The sequence below is a fragment of the Haliotis rufescens genome, unplaced genomic scaffold (genome assembly GCF_023055435.1).
Source record: "Haliotis rufescens isolate VD_foot unplaced genomic scaffold, xgHalRufe1.0.p SCAF_56, whole genome shotgun sequence".
Classification (NCBI taxonomy): domain Eukaryota; kingdom Metazoa; phylum Mollusca; class Gastropoda; order Lepetellida; family Haliotidae; genus Haliotis; species Haliotis rufescens.
Genome location: NW_025964290.1, coordinates 2,629,313 through 2,647,671, shown reverse-complemented (window position 1 = coordinate 2,647,671; position 18,359 = coordinate 2,629,313). Strand labels below are relative to the sequence as shown.

The 18,359-nt window shown below is 44.2% G+C and overlaps 2 protein-coding genes across 4 annotated transcripts in view; one reads left to right on the top strand and one right to left on the bottom strand.

Moving 5' to 3' along the window:
* LOC124141702 (CST complex subunit STN1-like) overlaps positions 1–5,901 on the bottom strand; it is a 29,757-nt gene extending 23,856 nt beyond the window's left edge. Inside the window, exons 1-2 of one of the 3 annotated variants that reach the window (XM_046509763.2) lie at positions 5,826–5,901; positions 804–942 (exon numbers count right to left, since the gene is read on the bottom strand). In XM_046509763.2, the coding sequence (XP_046365719.2) occupies positions 804–930 (127 nt within the window). In that variant the 5' untranslated portion in view covers positions 931–942; positions 5,826–5,901. Of the gene's footprint in view, positions 1–685; positions 943–1,275; positions 1,885–5,825 lie in introns of those variants that run through there. The other 2 variants (XM_046509761.2, XM_046509764.2) reach the window with 2 other exon arrangements.
* LOC124141696 (cytochrome P450 3A8-like) lies at positions 5,834–17,758 on the top strand. The gene is made up of 14 exons (XM_046509751.2): positions 5,834–5,952; positions 7,683–7,776; positions 8,310–8,362; positions 8,581–8,677; positions 9,623–9,739; positions 10,168–10,256; positions 10,699–10,844; positions 12,316–12,440; positions 13,394–13,505; positions 14,684–14,841; positions 15,447–15,535; positions 16,291–16,428; positions 16,582–16,744; positions 17,283–17,758. Exons 1-14 carry the CDS (start codon positions 5,873–5,875, stop codon positions 17,358–17,360), a joined length of 1,539 nt encoding a protein of 512 aa, XP_046365707.2. The 5' UTR covers positions 5,834–5,872; the 3' UTR covers positions 17,361–17,758.
* Positions 17,759–18,359: the final 601 nt, after the last annotated feature.

The window sequence follows — 18,359 nt, the reverse complement described above, 5'->3', positions numbered from 1 at the left end:
AAATATAAATTTTAAAAAGCATATTGGCATGATTGTAATCAAACACAACATTTAAATTTGTTTTCCATTTTGTAAAAAGGGCAGGGTAGGCTTTTTCTCAAAGAAGAAAATAGAAAACTGCCCAAAGTTTATACACTTAGCATTTGGACAACAGTTGTAGACTGCAGGTACCGGTATATAAGTGACTAATGTCGGTTGACACAGCAGTCAGCAACATTCCAGCTATATCACTGACAATTACATCTGGACCAAACAAACCCGTGACTGATACCAGTCACAATGACGCGCGCAACCAGTCAACTCACTGCCTGAACATGATCTGTTTGGTTGCTGTTTATATTTCAACTATATGATGGAGGTTTGTAAATAACCAAGTCTTGACCAGACAATCCTGTGACTGACATCATGAGCACCGATCCACACAGTTGGGATACGATGACATGCATCAACCAAGTCAGCGGGCCTGACTACCCGATCCCGTTTGTCGCCTCTTAAGACATGCATAGTCGCCTTTTAGGGCAAGCATTACGGCAAGCATTACGGCAAGCATTACGGCAAGCATGGGTTGCTGAGGATCCTTTCCAACCCGAATGTTCATGGCCTGAACATGACCGCAGTTTAGTCAGGTCTTACGACAAGCATGAGGAACTGTGGACCTATTCCGACCAGAATTCTGTTGTTGTACCTATACAGTGTGGGTAGAGTCGGAGTGCGAGTACATCTTGGATGTACATCTTGTTGTACCTATACAGTGTGGGTAGAGTCGGAGTGCGAGTACATCTTGGATGTACATCTTGTTGTACCTATACAGTGTGGGTAGAGTCGGAGTGCGAGTACATCTTGAATGTACATCTTGTTGTACACACGCAGGTAGTAGTCCAGCCCCCACAGCTCCTGCTGGTGATACTGACACACTCCCTCCTCCGCCATCTTGAAAACAATCTGTCAGAAATATGTTAGTGTATATATATAACATCTAAATTTGCTCTGTTTTACAGTAAACTATACGTTTATAAGGAACTGACGGATATAACGAACTTGTTGTTTGTCCCTGGCCACTTGATGTATATAGGCTAATATCAAACTATGGTTATAACAAACTATGGTTATAACGAACTAAAATTCGGGTCATGTTGACCCCAGGGCGGCTGTCAGCAACTGTGCTGTGGAGACTGCAGATCAAATCACATAAATATACAACATAATAACCCCTATAACATACACCGCGAGGTCAAAGACCTTGAGTTGGACCACGAGTGTGGAAAGAATTCTTACCAAGAATTGTTAATACAAGATGTCATGCGTCCAAATCCGACATAAATACGTTCCTCGTTCGCTATGCCTATGGTCGACCGACACACTTCTTCACTTGTCATTCCGACATTCATATTTCCCTCGCATAGCATATTAGGAGTGACCTCCCCTTGCATACCACTAGAAACTATCGACGTGAGTGTTTTGTCATGGTCCCGGACAAGACGTGCAATAAACTACTAACAATAAAACTACCATTCCATACAACACATTCAATATATACCTTCTATTTGTCATATTAGTATAAATGACGTTTTGTAATATTATTACTTGCAATGTCATTCGGTCACAAGAAAACAACTTTAATCATCATTTTCTACTTCCCTTTATGTATAGGATAAAACAGGTCAGAGGGTTTATATGAGATTTAAAACCCGAATCAAAGAGATAAAAACCCGAGGCTTAGTGTTTTATCTAAGTTTTATATAAGGACATGGCTCCATTATGACAGGCTCCGCCATCATGCATGATAGCGGAGCTTCAAATTAAGACAAGAGATATTATTGGATGAAATGGTCGCGGATGTGGAGGTACTGGTGGACTACGGCAATGAGCTTAACACCTGTTAAGCAACCCTAACTGCAGCAACCGCTGCCCTGCAACAACCGTTGCCAAGCAACCCATGTTGCTTACCGATGCAGCATCCGCTGCCCCGCAACTACCGTTGCCAAGCAACCCATGTTGCTTACCAATGCAGCGCCTGCTGCCCTGCAACTACCGTTGCCAAGCAACCCATGTTGCTTACCAATGCAGCGCCCGCTGCCCTGCAACTACTGTTGCCAAGCAACCCATGTTGCTATGCAGCTATCGCTGCCAGGCAAGTACCATTGCCAAACCATGAGCGAGGGCAACTATTGTTGCCAAGCTGACCATCCGCTGTAAAGCGGACACTAAGCCATCTGCTGTAAAGCAGAATGGATAAATTGGTTCCTGCTGTAAAGCGGGTAACCCTATCCTAAATAATTTATAATTTGGGATGTATCCCAAGACGCCAAATGTAACTTGTAATGCAGTCCACCAGCACCCCGCCCATCCGCAACATTTTATTCATGACAACATCATTATATACAAACATTATGCTCCAGTAAAATTCCACCAATTGACAACTGCAAAGCTTGAATAACTTGGAATTAAGGATAACAGGGTGGGTGGGTGGGTGCAACGAACTATAGATGAATGCGCGAATATAACTATGTGTTGTACGGCTGAAAGCTGGAGAGCAAGTGCTGCGTGAGCTGATGTCACGCTACAACAGGTCATAGAAAATATAAACAAACGCTCCTTTACCGGACGTGCCAAGAGCGGATCTAGGCCAGAGACGATGGCACCATGCAAAACGGCACGTAGCCGCACGGAATGAAGGTATTTCGCAGTAATAATATTAGCAACTGTGCCAAGCCTAACATAAAGGCATTTAGTTCTAATCACTAAATGCTAATAAACCGAAAAAGGAAACTTGAAACAACACTTATCAACAATGTTTCAAACACACTTTCCACTAGGATACGGGCGTAAAATATCTGCTGCTGGTGTACGGTACGTGATACAGCCATTCTTAAAAGCATTGTGATTCATAAGCGCCTCTGAAACATTCATATGTTACAATACAAGTAGAAAACATTGTAATAATGCTCACTGGAGTAACACACATTCATTCACTCACTAACCCTAGCTAGCTCTTAAAAACTGACTGACATTGTGTCATCCTACGGAGTACACATATTCAGACCCGTGAAGATCCGGGGTTGAAATAGGTCTTCAGCAACCCATGCTTGCCGTAAAAGGTGACTTTGCTTGTCGTAAGAGGCGACTAACGGGATCAGGTGGTCAGGCTCGCTGACTTGGTTGATGCATGTCATCGTATCCCAAGTGTAAGTGAGTTGGGTTTAACGCCGCTTTTAACATATTTCCAGTTATATCACGAAGTGATGCAGGTCTCAGACGTTTACCACTTTGGTGAAACCGACGAGCACGGATATGGTGCTGACAAACCTGGAAACATACTCGGGGCTAACCGGGATTCGAACCCACAATCATAGGTTTCTGGCGTGCCTAAGGGTAGCAACTGCACAGCGAATCGCGGCGCCTTAGACGACTGGACCACCCGTGCCCCCTCGTATCCCAATAGCCTAGATCGATGCTCATGATGTCAATCACTGAAAAGTCTGGTCCAGACTCGATTATTTACAGTCATATAGCTGGAATAGCTGGAGTGCGGCGTTAAACAACAAACAAACACAACAAAAACATATATTCATTATTCTTTCATCTGAAAAAAAGTCCCAAACAACTCTGATGTTGTGAAATGTAATGAAACACCCAGTCCATGAATTGTCATGTGGTAGCATGGGTAGTCACTCGAAATGTGGCATTTCAATCAATCAGTACTTTATTCAGTACGAAAGCCTTGTAGATCCGGGGTAGAATAGGTCTTCAGCTTCAGCAACCCATGCTTGCCGTAAAAGGCGACTATGCTTGTCGTAAGAGCCGACTGACAGGATCAGGTGGTCAGGCCCGCTGACTTGGTTGATGCATGTCATCGTATCCCAATTGTGTGGATCGATGCTCATGATGTCAATCACTGGATTGTCTGGCCCAGAATCGATTATTTACCGACCGCCGTCATATAGCTGGAATATTGCTGAGTGCAGCGTTAAACAACAAGCAAGCAACCAACCTTGTACAGATGTGGCTATATAATAATTATAAACATTGTTTAACCAAAAAAATCTTCTTTCATACGCTAAATAAACAAGCATAGTGATTTGACTTGTTCAGTGTCGGTTGAGACATCTATTTTTTTAAATGTATGTGTATATTTGCATCAGTGATACATGTATTTGGTAAAAATCTAATTCCAATAGCATCCAAAGCAGCATATGGAAATAATACATGATATTCGTCCTTTATACCTCAATCACATAAAGGACAGTTTCTCACACATAAATCGATTTTTTTGCCACTTGCCTTCATTATTTATGAACCGTAATAGTCCGACTCTAAACTTCACTAAAATGTTTCGAAGCAATTTGGTAAAGTGCCACACGTCATGTTAGTAGGGTCCAACATTTTCTATATTCGTTTCACGTGCCCGACGCCCCTACTGAAAAGCACCCGAAAAAGAAATAAATTAAACATAAACATAATTATTTTTATTATGTCTCGCTAGCTAATAAACCCTCAATAATCATCATCATCATTATTATTATTTTAGACAGGTATTTACCGGTTGTGACAGATGCTAGACAATACTAGTCGATAAGACATGTAACGATGTGCCCGTACACGAACTTCTCTGACATGCCTTGACCTACATTACGCAGAATGAGCCCGATCTATTTAAGTAAAATGATATCACCTATGCGTCAAATGGATAATTCCTTGTCACCGACCTATCACACAACAGCACTTGTTTATCGCGGTATTTAGGTCACTGTTAAGAAGCACACCGAAGTTGTCAATGTCTTCATTCATATGTATGTCCTGATCAACATTCTACGAATGACAAGGAAACTTGAGTCACGTTCGGCTGTATCATGTCTATTAAACGATGTCGGCTGTTTGACAAGATCAACAATACATTCTCAAAAAAGGACTTAAAGTTTACTTGCAGCAAGAAAATGCTCTCTATATATATGCTTATCTAATCCCATATGTCAGAGATAGCAGACATAAAAAATGAAAACGTTTAGAGTTGCACACGGTTTAATGATTGGACGTGGATAACGCCTTAACGTACCAAGAGAAAAGAGACTGTGTGAGTGAGTATGGTTTTATGCCGCTTTTAGCAATATTCCAGCAATATCACGGCGGGTGACACCGGAAATGGGCCTCACACGTTGTACCCATGTCGGGAATCGAGCCCGGGTCTTCGGCGTGACGAGCGATTGCTTTAACCACTAGGCTACCCAACCAACCCCTTGAAAGTTTGTGAACAATGTGACTTAAATGTATAGACGACGAGTTTCACTTTGTGTTAGTCTGCAGTAAATATGACTGCCCAACAAGAAAATACTATAAACGCAAACGGTATGAAACCCAACTCATATACGCCCTGTACTGCTTTCCTCGCACAAGACATGTACTGTCAAAATATTTCTATGTACATGTATCATGTTATTAAAAACTGTTATACAAAACTGTATAATACAACCATTCCCAAAGATTATTGTACCATGTACCATTGTGCCTTTGTACCATGGGCGTGTGTCCTATCGGCAAGAAACTATACTACTGCTCGACTCGTCTCCAGTCCATATAAACAGCAAAATAAGCCGAGTGGACCCGAGTGGACCCGTGCGACTTTAGCGTCTGGCCTGTTAATCACAGACGGGTCAAAATGCTGATGTTCCAAGGAGGGAGGTCGTGAGTCATGGTGATGAGTAATCAAACGTTTATTTGGTCAAGGTGATAATGTTTCCTCACTGATTGGTTAGCGTGTTAGGTTCCTAACCACTCACTGGTTACTATCTGTTTAAGAAGGCAAGCTTTCCACTCGCAGTCACACTTACCTCTGCAGGCACATCACAGCTGAGAAGAGGTTTTGTTAGCTTCAACGATGGAGCTGTTGACGTGGTTGCTGACTTCACTCACACCGTTGCTGGCCAGTCTGGTGGGGCTTCTGGCAATACTGTACATGTGAGTGTCCAGTCAGCGTCATCGTGCACGTGTAACGTGTGGTGCCAGAGTGGTTGCGTGTGTGCGTTCGAGCGTACGGGCGTGCATAAATGTATTCCTCTGCGTGTGTATTGGTGTGTCTGAGTGTATTGGTGTGTGTGTCTTTATGTATTGATCTGCCTCTGTGTGTAATGGTATGTGTTTGTATTGGTGTGTGTCTGTGTTTTGGTAAGTGTGTGTGTGTTTGTGTGTGTGTGTGTGTGTGTCTCGTTATGTTTGTATTTTGAGAGGGAACGTGTGTGTTTGTGTGTGTTGGGAGGGAACGTGTGTGTGTGTGTGTGTCGTTGTTTGTATTTTGAGAGGGAACGTGTGTGTTTGTGTGTGTTTGGAGGGAACGTGCGTGCGTGCGTGTTTGTGTGTGTGTGTGTTGGGAGGGAACGTGTGTGTGTGTGTGTGTGTGTGTGTGTGTGTGTGTGTGTGTGTGTGTGTGTGTGTGTGTGTGTGTGTGTGTGTGTTGGGAGGAAACGTGTGTTTTCTATGATTGTTATATAAAACGAGAGAATAGTATGGAGGAACAACTATCTTGCGCTGAGGGTTCCACGTGGTTAAATTCCCCTGAAGAAAAAAATATGTGAATTATCCTATGTTGGTGTGTGTCGGAGTGATAAAGCTGACATACTGCTAGAACCAGGTAAAAGGTGTATTGTATGTCCAGTCTATTATGATAAGTACATGTGACACATTCTCCACCAAAGCATCGTTTCGCAAGTGATGTCACCATCACCATCTTTATTCTCACACATTTAGCTCAAGATTTCTCTCGCTCCTGAGTGTATTCCGATTGGACGACTATTTGTCTCGACGTGTCTTTCGAATATGTTCAAACGAGACTATGGTAGACAATGGGTCCAGGGTGTTTATCTTATTAGAATAGAGATATAACAATATTATTAAAATCAGACCTTATTAGTTCTCGCTCCCGCTAAAACTAGCTACAGCGAGAACTAAGAGAGGTATAACACACTGGATTAGTCCATAATCTGACAAATTTCGCAAGTATATACTTTGTTTGTTTGTTTGTTGTTTAACGCTGCACTATTCCTGTTATATAACGGCGGTCTGTAAATTATGGAGTCTGGACCCGACAATCCAATAATTGACATCATGAGCATCGATCAACGTAATTAAGATACAATGACATGCATCAACCAAGCCTGACCACACGATCCCGTTCGGCGGCGCTGACGGCGAGCATAGTCGCCTTTTACGGCAACAATGGGTTGCTGAAGTCCTCTCCTACTCCGGATCTTCACGGGTCGGCAAGTATATGAATGTCCCCTGCACTGAAGTAGCTGATCATGTCGGGCATGCGCACTTCACAGGATGTGTTAATCAAGCACGTGCAGAATATGACCTTGCCTCGGGAGACAAGTGATGAGTCTACCGTGACAGCTTCCTGTGAGGATCAAGGTCCATAGTGACGCAGGTCGTGAACATTTACCACGATGGTGGAACCCGCGAGTACTACTATGGTGCTGACAAACCAGTGGTATTAACAGAGCCGAATGTGGGCTTCGAACCCTGGATCAACGGTTGATTGTCGGGGCCGTCACAGTCTCCCGCGACCAACTGAACCATTGGCCAGCACGCGTGTGCCTAGAACCAAGATCACCATAGCCGATCTTTCGTATATCACACCAAGACGTCATATCCGTCTACATCTGTATATCCCATCATGCAATGATTCACAGGTATGTGACATGGACTCATGACTACTTCCGGAAGTTGGGCATCCCGGGCCCGAAGCCAGGACTTATGGGAAACATGGACAACTACAAAAGGGAGGTAAGAATCCTGCACACATTGATGAGTGAGTGAGTGAGTGAGGTTTTACACCGCTTTTAGCAACATTCCAGTAATATCACGGGGGGAACACCAGAAATGGGCGTCACACATTGTAACCATGTCGGGAATCGAACCCGGGTCTTCGGCGTGACAAGCGAACGCTTTAACCACTAGGCTACCCCACCGCCCCTCACACATTGATAAACCATAGCACCAGTAGTTGTAATATTACCGAGTGCGGCGTATATCAACATTTACTCAGTTACTCTATTTGAAAAAAATTAATACTCTTTGAACTTTGTTTAGAAAGGGGTATTTATAAGACACACGGGACAAGATACTGGAAATATTATTAGAATTACACACAGTAAAACTGGACGATAATAGTTTCTCGGGACGTGTATGCCTACAATAAACGGGACAATAGTATGGTCATATGATTCGTTAATCCGCACATCCGAACGATTACACTTGGACCGGTACCGTCCGGATAAACGGGGTGTTACTTTCCACATTTATGTTTGTTCATGCAGGGCGTCATCGGAAACGATATGGAGCTGGTGAAAAAATACGGAAGAGTTGTGGGGTGAGTTTCTAATGAACCCTTATTTACATTATTGTATGTATATTTATTCAACATACAGTCAATATTTGTCTAAACGACTGAATCTATTGTTTTCTTACGCCATTTAAACAGCTATCAATCAAAGATTCACAAGAACGTATACACAGGCTGCAGGAAAGTAATGGCTTTTCGTACATTCAACATAGTTCAACATAGACTTGCTTCATATAATATTTCAGGTTTTATCACTGCCGCCTTCCCATCATGCTCGTGTCTGACCCGGAAATGATCAAAGAGATTTGCGTGAAACAGTTCTCCAACTTCAACAACAGGAAGGCAAGTCATGACACACCTCCATGACACACCTCCATGACACACCTCCATGACACACCTCCACCACATGTCTCACACCGCACCTCTCACGGAGGACGACAATCCGATAAAAGCAGGGAATTTTGTCTGCATAGAAAACGCGAAATGTGAAACTTGACCCAATGGTCTATGCAGAGTTGCGTCCCTTGACCCCTACTGGGATCCACTGATCGTGGGTGCGAAACCTATATTTGCCCAATTACGAACCTTGTTACCCGTGCATGTGGGTTTCACTAATGTGGTCAAAATCAATGATCTGCACCACCACCGCGACATAACTGTCATTCTGCTGGAGGCGCTTTAAATATAAATAAGTCGGCTAATATCATGGAGGCCTTTAGATGATGGCTGATCTTGAAAGTTAGAAAAGCGAAATCACATCATCATGAATAATCACATTCAGAATTCATTAAATTAAGTCTGCATGTTTATGTTGTGAGAGTTAATTGAATCACAACATAATCATATGCAGTGTGTGTGCGTGTGACTGCTTGTACTAGTCCGAGCCAATGCCGATTTTATAGTGCTAGCTCACAGAAATACCATGCCACAGTTTAACACGAATACACCACTCAGACACAGTATACTGACTCCGAGCCGACCAGCCCTTGTTTTAGCCCCTTAATGCCGAGCGCCAGACAGGGTAACAACAAGTACCGTCTTTAAACGTCTTAATTCCCGACCTTCCGCTCTACCAGAATTCATTTAATCACATCATGAACGTGTACGAAATTTATTGAATCACATCATGAATCATGCATAATTCAGTGAATCACACCATAAAGTGGTTCTTGTCGTCCTCTGAGTGCCGTCAGCTTGAGTTAGCGTTACAGGGAATGACAGAACAAAGGGGTCATATTAGGGCTTCATCATTAGTTTGTTCCACAACCAATCACCATTCTTCTTCAGCGGCCCGAGCCAATCAACAAGGTGTTCAGGAGTGCGATGTCGGTGGTGGAGGACGAGCATTGGAAGTTCAGTCGCAGCGTCCTGAGCCCCACGTTCAGCTCCGGCAAGATGAGACAGGTACAACACCGCTACGGCTACTCATACTCGCGACCCAATGCGACATCCCCCGGGATACTCCGAAATAGATAAGGTTCTCAGTACCACATTGTCGTAAACACTGATGTGGATCAGGTAGTTAAAGTTCATTGTCTCGAAGGCGTGGGGTAGCCTAGTGGTCAAAGAGTTCGCTCATCACGCCGAAGGCCTGGTTCGATTCCTACATGGGTACAATGTGTGAAGTCCGTTTCTGGTGTCCCCCGCATGATATAATGGAATATTGCTTAAATCGGCGTAAAACAATATTTTGTTCAATGAATGAAGCATCATTTCTGGTGTCACCAGTCGTGATGTTGCTGAAATATTGCTGGAAGCGGCGTTTAATCATACTCACTAAGTATTTTACAGTCAGAACCTGCTTGTATAAGGAACAATTCCACTGTCTGCAGATGGTTCCACTGATCCAAAACTGCACGGCGAGTTTGGTCCAGAACCTAGAACGCCAGTCCAAGGGAGGCGACAGCGTCGAGATGAAGAAGTGAGATCCTTAATGTGTACAGTGTTATATGACGCGGTAAACAAATCTCGGTATCGCGAGTCGAAAAAATTGCAAAAAAGGGTACCTGCTTTTAATAATAAACTCTACCTGTGAAGATCTGGGCAACTGTAGGTCTTCGGCAACCTATGCTTATCGTAAGAGGCGACTAACGGGATCGGGTGGTCAAGCTCGCTGACTTTGTTGATGCATCGTGGATCGATGCTCATGGTGTCAATCACTGGATTGTGTGATCCAGAATCGATTATAGACCGCCATCATATAGCTGGAATATTGCTCAGTGTGGCGTTACACGACAAACAGACAAACAAACAAACAAATAAATAAAAGATATGAAGCAATGAGATGGGGACGTCACGTGGTGGAGTCCCGCTAACCCCCTTGCAGCCCCCTTTCAAAGAGCTACTTGGATGTAATGTTTCAGCGTAATGGGGTGTTACACCCTGGACGTCATCGCCAGCACGGGCTTCGGGATGGACGTGGACAGCCAGGTGGACCCCAACAACGTGTTTGTGAAGAACGCTAAGGAGGCCATGTCTGGGGGGTTCACCTTCCCTTACATCACGTCGCGTAAGACTAATGTCATTCACAGTAGTTTGTCATTTTACCACCAGTTTAATCGTAGAACATTTGCTTGCCATGTCACACAATATGGCTGAAATATTGCTCACGTGACTTTAAATTTGATTTCACTCACCCATGTCGCTGTTGTAATCAACCCATCCATTGGTTGGAACAGATACTCAAGTCGGCATCTTTTATGTCGTAAGAGACCTCCATTGGTTGGAAATTAATCAAGTCGGCATCATTCTGTTGTAACCGACCCATCAAGTCGGCATCATTCTGTTGTAACCGACCCATCCATTGGTTGGAAAATTAATCAAGTCGGCATCATTTTGTTGTAACCGACCCATCCATTGGTTGGAAAATTAATCAAGCCTCATCATTCTGTTGTAACCGACCCATCAAGTCGGCATCATTCTGTTGTAACCGACCCATCCATTGGTTGGAAAATTAATCAAGTCGGCATCATTTTGTTGTAACTGACCCATCCATTGGTTGGAAATTAATCAAGTCGGCATCATTTTGTTGTAACTGACCCATCCATTGGTTGGAAAATTAATCAAGCCTCATCATTCTGTTGTAACCGACCCATCAAGTCGGCATCATTCTGTTGTAACCGACCCATCCATTGGTTGGAAAATTAATCAAGTCGGCATCATTCTGTTATAACCAACCCATCCATTGGTTGGAAATTAATCAAGTCGGCATCATTCTGTTATAACCAACCCATCCATTGGTTGGAAAATTAATCAAGTCGGCATCATTCTGTTGTAACCGACCCATCAAGTCGGCATCATTCTGTTGTAACCGACCCATCCATTGGTTGGAAAATTAATCAAGTCGGCATCATTCTGTTATAACCAACCCATCCATTGGTTGGAAAATTAATCAAGTCGGCATCATTCTGTTATAACCAACCCATCCATTGGTTGGAAAATTAATCAAGTCGGCATCATTCTGTTATAACCAACCCATACATTGGTTGGAAAATTAATCAAGTCGGCATCATTCTGTTATAACCAACCCATCCATTGGCTGGAAATTAATCAAGTCGGCATCATTCTGTTGTAACCGATCGATCCATTGGTTGGAAAATTAATCAAGTCGGCATCATTCTGTTATAACCAACCCATCCATTGGTTGGAAAATTAATCAAGTTGGCATCATTCTGTTGTAACCGACCCATCCATTGGTTGGAAATTAATCAAGTCGGCATCATTCTGTTATAACCGACCCATCCATTGGTTGGAAATTAATCAAGTCGGCATCATTCTGTTGTAACCGACCCATCCATTGGTTGGAAATTAATCAAGTCGGCATCTTCCCTTTGTAACCAACTCCCATTGGTTGGAACAATAAAGTCAACACCTCGGTACGAAGTACTAAGGCAGCATATTTCTGTAGTAAGCAGCTCCTATGTGTGTTGAACAATCAAGTTGGTATCACTTTGACTGAAGACCTGTGTTGTATCCCCCAGTGCTGTTCCCGTTCACGAAGGCGGTGTTCGAGGCGGTGGGGTGGAGCGTCATGCCGAGGAACAGCAGAGACTTCTTTTTCAAAGTCATGGATAAAGCTATTGATGACAGACGCCAACATCCATCGGTTAGTCTCCCTGCTTCTCTCCTTCCCCTCCCTCTCTTTTCTTCTCTCCCTCACTTTCTACCTACAGGATCTTCCCGACATGCCAACAATCTCACACACACTCTCTCTCTCCCTCTCTCTCTCTCACTCATCCACTCACTCACTCTCTCCCTCACTTTCTACCTACAGGATCTTCCCGACATGCCAACAATCTCACATTCACTCACTCTCTCACTCACTTTCTACCTACAGGATCTTCCCGACATGCCAACAATCTCACATTCACTCTCTCACTCACTCTCTCACTCATCCACTCACTCACTCTCTCCCTCTCTTTCTACCTACAGGATCTTCCCGACATGCCAACAATCTCACATTCACTCTCTCACTCATCCACTCACTCACTCTCTCCCTCACTTTCTACCTACAGGATCTTCCCGACATGCCAACAATCTCACATTCACTCTCTCACTCATCCACTCACTCACTCTCTCCCTCACTTTCTACCTACAGGATCTTCCCGACATGCCAACAATCTCACATTCACTCACTCACTCTCTCTCACTCATCCACTCACTCACTCTCTCCCTCACTTTCTACCTACAGGATCTTCCCGACATGCCAACAATCTCACACTCTCACTCACTCACTCTCTCTCACTCATCCACTCCATCTCTCACTCCCTCACTTTCTGCCTGCAGGATCTTCCCGACATGCCAACAATCTCACACTCTCACTCACTCACTCTCTCTCTCACTCATCCACTCACTCACTCACTCTCTCCCCCTATTTATGCCTACATGATCTCCCGGAAACCCACAATCTAACACTCACTCACTCTTTCACTCATTTCACTTTCTGCCTACATGATCTCCCCGACATGCTACAGTGAACTCACTCACTCACTCACTGTCTCCAGGCTCGGCCGGACATGCTACAGTGAACTCACTCACTCACTCACTCACTGTCTCCAGGCTCGGCCGGACATGCTGCAGTTGATGCTCAACACCCACACACTGGAGAACACGATGGAGGCAGACGACATCCAGGACGCTCAACTGGATTTCAGCAAGATTAGGAAACGACGTGAGTTGTTCATCCTTACCGATGTCCTTAGAGTCACTGCTGCCAAAATTACATCTCGTGACAACATTTTCTATCTGCCATTTTCTATCTGACTAACTCGTGTCGTTCCGGAACAAGTCGAATGTCTCTTCTTCCTACTGGCGGAAATGCACTCGTGTTGACGAATACTGCGGCAAAATCATTCGGCTTGTCCCAGAATGTCACGAGTGGTCACGAATACAACTGCACCAATGTTCCGCCTGAACGTCAAGAGAGTTGCACGGAGAAATTAGGTTGTCGCAGATTTTAGGGTCATGTGTATGTATATAAATAGAAAATATATATAAGACCATTTCTCGTAACTCTAACGCAGTTGCATATATAAACTATTCCCGAAATACATAATTTCCAGGCTGTGAAATATTTAAGAAGGTAATATGCAAAACGCCCTGTGTTCAATTCCTGTCACGGTCCAGACTTTGGACTTTGTGGCTGGCGTCAATCCATTGTCTCTGTAGATCAGGTTCATCATTAACGGCAGGGTGGGATAAAACCTGTTATATAACTCCTACAGACTTTTTTTTGCGGTAGTGGATAATATTGTTGTGTAAGGTGAGGTGAGGTGAAATGGGGTTTAACGTCGCATCCAAGATTATTGCACTTACAGAGCGATGTTCATGCACGTGTTTGTGTGGCTGCTGGTACTAGCCCGGACTGACGCCGATATATAGTGCTCGCCCACTGAGATACCAGGCCACAGTTTAACATGAATACCCCACTCAGACACAATATACTGACTCCGAGCCGACCAGTCCTTGTTTTAAACCCCTTAATGCCGAGCGCCAGACAGGGTAACCACAAATACCATCTTTTAACGTGTTTTAGTATGACGCGCCCGGACCTTCCGCTCTGCGGTGGACGCTCTACCTCTAGGTCACTGAGGCGATCAGGGATAAAACTGTTACATTAGGTCTGGCAGAAAACCGTTATCCTCGGTCGGGGATGCGTTATTATATTCGTTCGGGGGCTGTTTGTTATAAATAGTCGAGATAAAACTGTTACATGAAAAAACCCTGTTACTTTGTAGGGGATAAAATTGTTGCTTTAGGTCTGGGGTAAAACCTGCGTTCTGCGTTCTGGTATGCTGTAGATGCAGATTGAGACAGTTGCTGACCCCTGAACATATTGTTCTCCCCTAGCCCTCACAAACGACGAGATAATGTCCAACTCAGTGGTGTTCATGTTGGCGGGGTATGACACCACATCAGGAGCCTTGTCATTCGCCTCCTACCTGCTGGCGACCAATCCCGACTGTCAGGACAAGCTCATCCGGGAGATCGACCAGCATCTGGGCAAGGTAAATCCTTGAATAAAGGCCCGCCTTGAATATACGCCTGCTTTGAATATACGCCTGCCTTGAATATACGCCTGCTTTGAATATACGCCTGCCTTGAATATACGCCTGCCTTGAATATACGCCTGCTTTGAATATACGCCTGCCTTGAATATACGCCTGCCTTAAATATACGCCTGCTTTGAATAAAAAGCCTGCCTTGAATATACGCCTGCTTTGAATATACGCCTGCCTTGAATATACGCCCGCCTTGAATATACGCCCGCCTTGAATATACGCCCGCCTTGAATATACGCCTGCCTTGAATATACGCCCGCCTTGAAGATACGCCTGCCTTGAATAAACGCCTGCCTTGAACAAACGCCTACATTGAATAAACGCCTGCCTTGAAAAAAACTTCAGCCTTAAATAAATGTCTGTCTTGAATAAACTTCTGCTTTCAATAAACACCCGCCAAGCCGGGTCTTCATTCTGTTATCGCTTTGATGTAGTTAGTAACCATAGTAAGCACCATAGTAACAGTGATAGTATGGATTTACTGGATGCAAACGAATTTCGTTCATAAAAGATTTCCACTTGATTAAAGTCGAGAGTTTGCTTAATTCCAGGACCTGGCTACCTATGACAATGTGATGACGTTGCCGTACTTGGAGCGTGTGTTCCTGGAAACACTCCGTGTCTACCCTCCAGCGTCAAGGTGAGTGAGTGAGTGAGAAGATGATCTTAACTCCCATTCACCACTGACGACTAAGATCGATTTGTGGAACGGGGCCCTGTTCCAAGAGGCTACCCAATGAATCGGGTGGTCAGACAGGTAGTTAACCCGAAGACATGGATCGCTACTTATAACATTAACCACTGGATTGTCTGGCCCAGACTCAAGAATTTACAGGCCGCCGTCAAATAGCTCGACTACTGCACAAAACGGCTGGCCTAGTGTACTAAGGCGCCGCAATTCGCTGTCCAAAGTTGCATCCCTTGTCATGCCAGGATCCGTAGTCGTCCCAGATACGCCCTGACTATAATGCTTGGTTTTATATGACGTCTTGATAGAACTAGAATACTGCTGACGGTGGCTTTGCATGTGTTTCTGACGGGTGCCACCATGGGGCAGGATACGCTCAACATTTCGCGAACATCTGTTGCCATCGCTCTTCGGTAGTTATTCATAAACACGTGCTAATAATATAATCAGAATCGAAAATGAACACTAATTTTTGTAGATATTTTTTTATGATTATGCAAATGTTTATTGTAACGCAATGATTTGTTTAATAGAACGAAATTAGGTTATCACAAATAATATGAGTGAATCTAGTTCCGCAAATATTGTTTCAAGCGGCACTCAGGCACTCACTCACTCATCCCATTCAAGGTCTTTGAACACAGATTCAGACGCAGTTCCTACGCCAGTGCCTGTGTGGTGCTACTGTCTGCTACTATCTTTTCCAGATTCTCTCGCATGGCTAAGAACGACATAACCATTAAGGGTTACCTCATCAAGGCCGGGACGTCCGTCAACTTCCCCATCTACGCCATGCACCACGACCCAGAGTTCTGGAAGGAACCAGAGAGGTTCGAGCCTGACAGGTGTGTGGCGACCATCCATGGCTTGCCACGATGTGCCATTTTGTTGTTCATTTGGTAGTTGACATGTGATGATGGAGCCTCACATTACGAAAAATAACGTTTAACCCTTCCAACTCACTCACTCACTCACTCACCGGATCCTGTTTGTTATAGGTTTCTCCCCGTGAACAAGACAGCCATGCACGATTACTGTTTTGCTCCATTCGGCATCGGTCCCCGGAATTGTGTGGGAATGAGGCTGGCATTTTTAGAATTCAAGATGGCGCTTGTGACAGTTCTGCAACACTTCCGGTTCCGTACAGCGCCAGACACTGAGGTAGAGTAGATACATATAGCCTTGAAATATAATACCAGGAAACATAGCCTTCAAGAAATCTTGCCGATGGCGATTCGGGGTTAAGTTAAATCCATAGTAACGTGATCACTTAGGGAAATTATTGTTACCATATCGTGTTCATTTGTATTATAGTTATAAATCACGCTTATATCCCTGTTTGTTTAACGCTATATTCGACATGACAGTGGTCTGTAAATCAAATCTGGACCAGACAAGCAAGTAATTGATATCATAAGCAAATACCCACACGATGACGGGGTACGATGATTCTCAATCAACCAAGTCACCAAGCCTGACAACCGGATCTAGTAAGTCTCCCTGTACAAGCATATGTTGGTTGCGACCCTTTCTGGCCTGACTCCCCCGGGGCTATGTATCAAGGACAAACCAAAGGATTATCTCCCTTTCCTCACTGACCAATCATTAAAGGGATGAAGTCGTTTCAATACACAAATAACCGGTACACGGTCATCCGTCGGAATAAAACCATGGAGTCAAAGCGTATTTTCATTTTCAGATTCCGCCCAAACTGGAGAAGGGAGGTTTCGTGAGAGCACAGAACGGTATCTACCTCCGAGTGGACAAAAGAACCTAGCCACGTGTATGATGTTGTTTTACTGTTGTTTTAATTCAGCATATGCTAATATTTTAAACCAGTTGCGTTAAAGAAGCATGTCTTTCCATGATTGGGGGTTTGAATCAATTTTCGCTTTCATTGTGATGTTTGGTTTGTGAGCGCTATTTCCGTGCTCGTTGGTTTCTACGAAGTGATGAAGGTTAAGATCTGCATTTCCAACCACATTGAGGTTGACGTACATGCGATAGCGAAATACCCTTCAAGGCGGAGACACACCCAACTCACACACTCTCTCCCGTGTAATTCCCGAATGAGACCAGTATCTCCATCATTATCACAGAGACAACACACATCAAGTCACAGATCCGTTCATTATCACGGCCCGTGCTCTCAACTTCAATAAATTGTTCAGACTACGTTTGTCTCTGTGTGTTTAATGTATGGCAAGTGCTCGTGTTCTGTCCTTGTGGGTGTGAGGTGGAAACTTACACCCTCTTCAAATACCATGAGACCGTCTCCGTGGTCTTGTGGTAGAGCGTCCGCCTGGAGAGCGGAAGGTCCAGGGTTCGATCCCCGGCCGCGTCATACCAAAAGACGTTAAAAGATGGTACTTGTTGTTACCCTGTCTGGCGCTCGGCATTAAGGGGCTAAAACAAGGACTGGTCGGCTCGGAGTCAGTATACTGTGTCTGAGTGGGGTATTCATGTTAAACTGCGGCATGGTATCTCAGTGAGCTAGCACTATAAATCGGCACCAGTCCGGACTAGTACAAGCAGCCACACAAACACACACACGTACATGCACGTCGCTATATAAGTGCAATAATCTTAAACCCCATTTCACCTCACCTCAAATACCATAGCAGCTCACACGTGATGTAGTTCCACACTAGTTTGTTTGTTGTACTCCGCACTCAGCAATATTCCAGCTATATGAGGGCGGTCTGTAAATAATCAAGTCTGGACAAGACAATCCATATCATGAGCATCGATCCACACAATTGGGATACGACCTGCA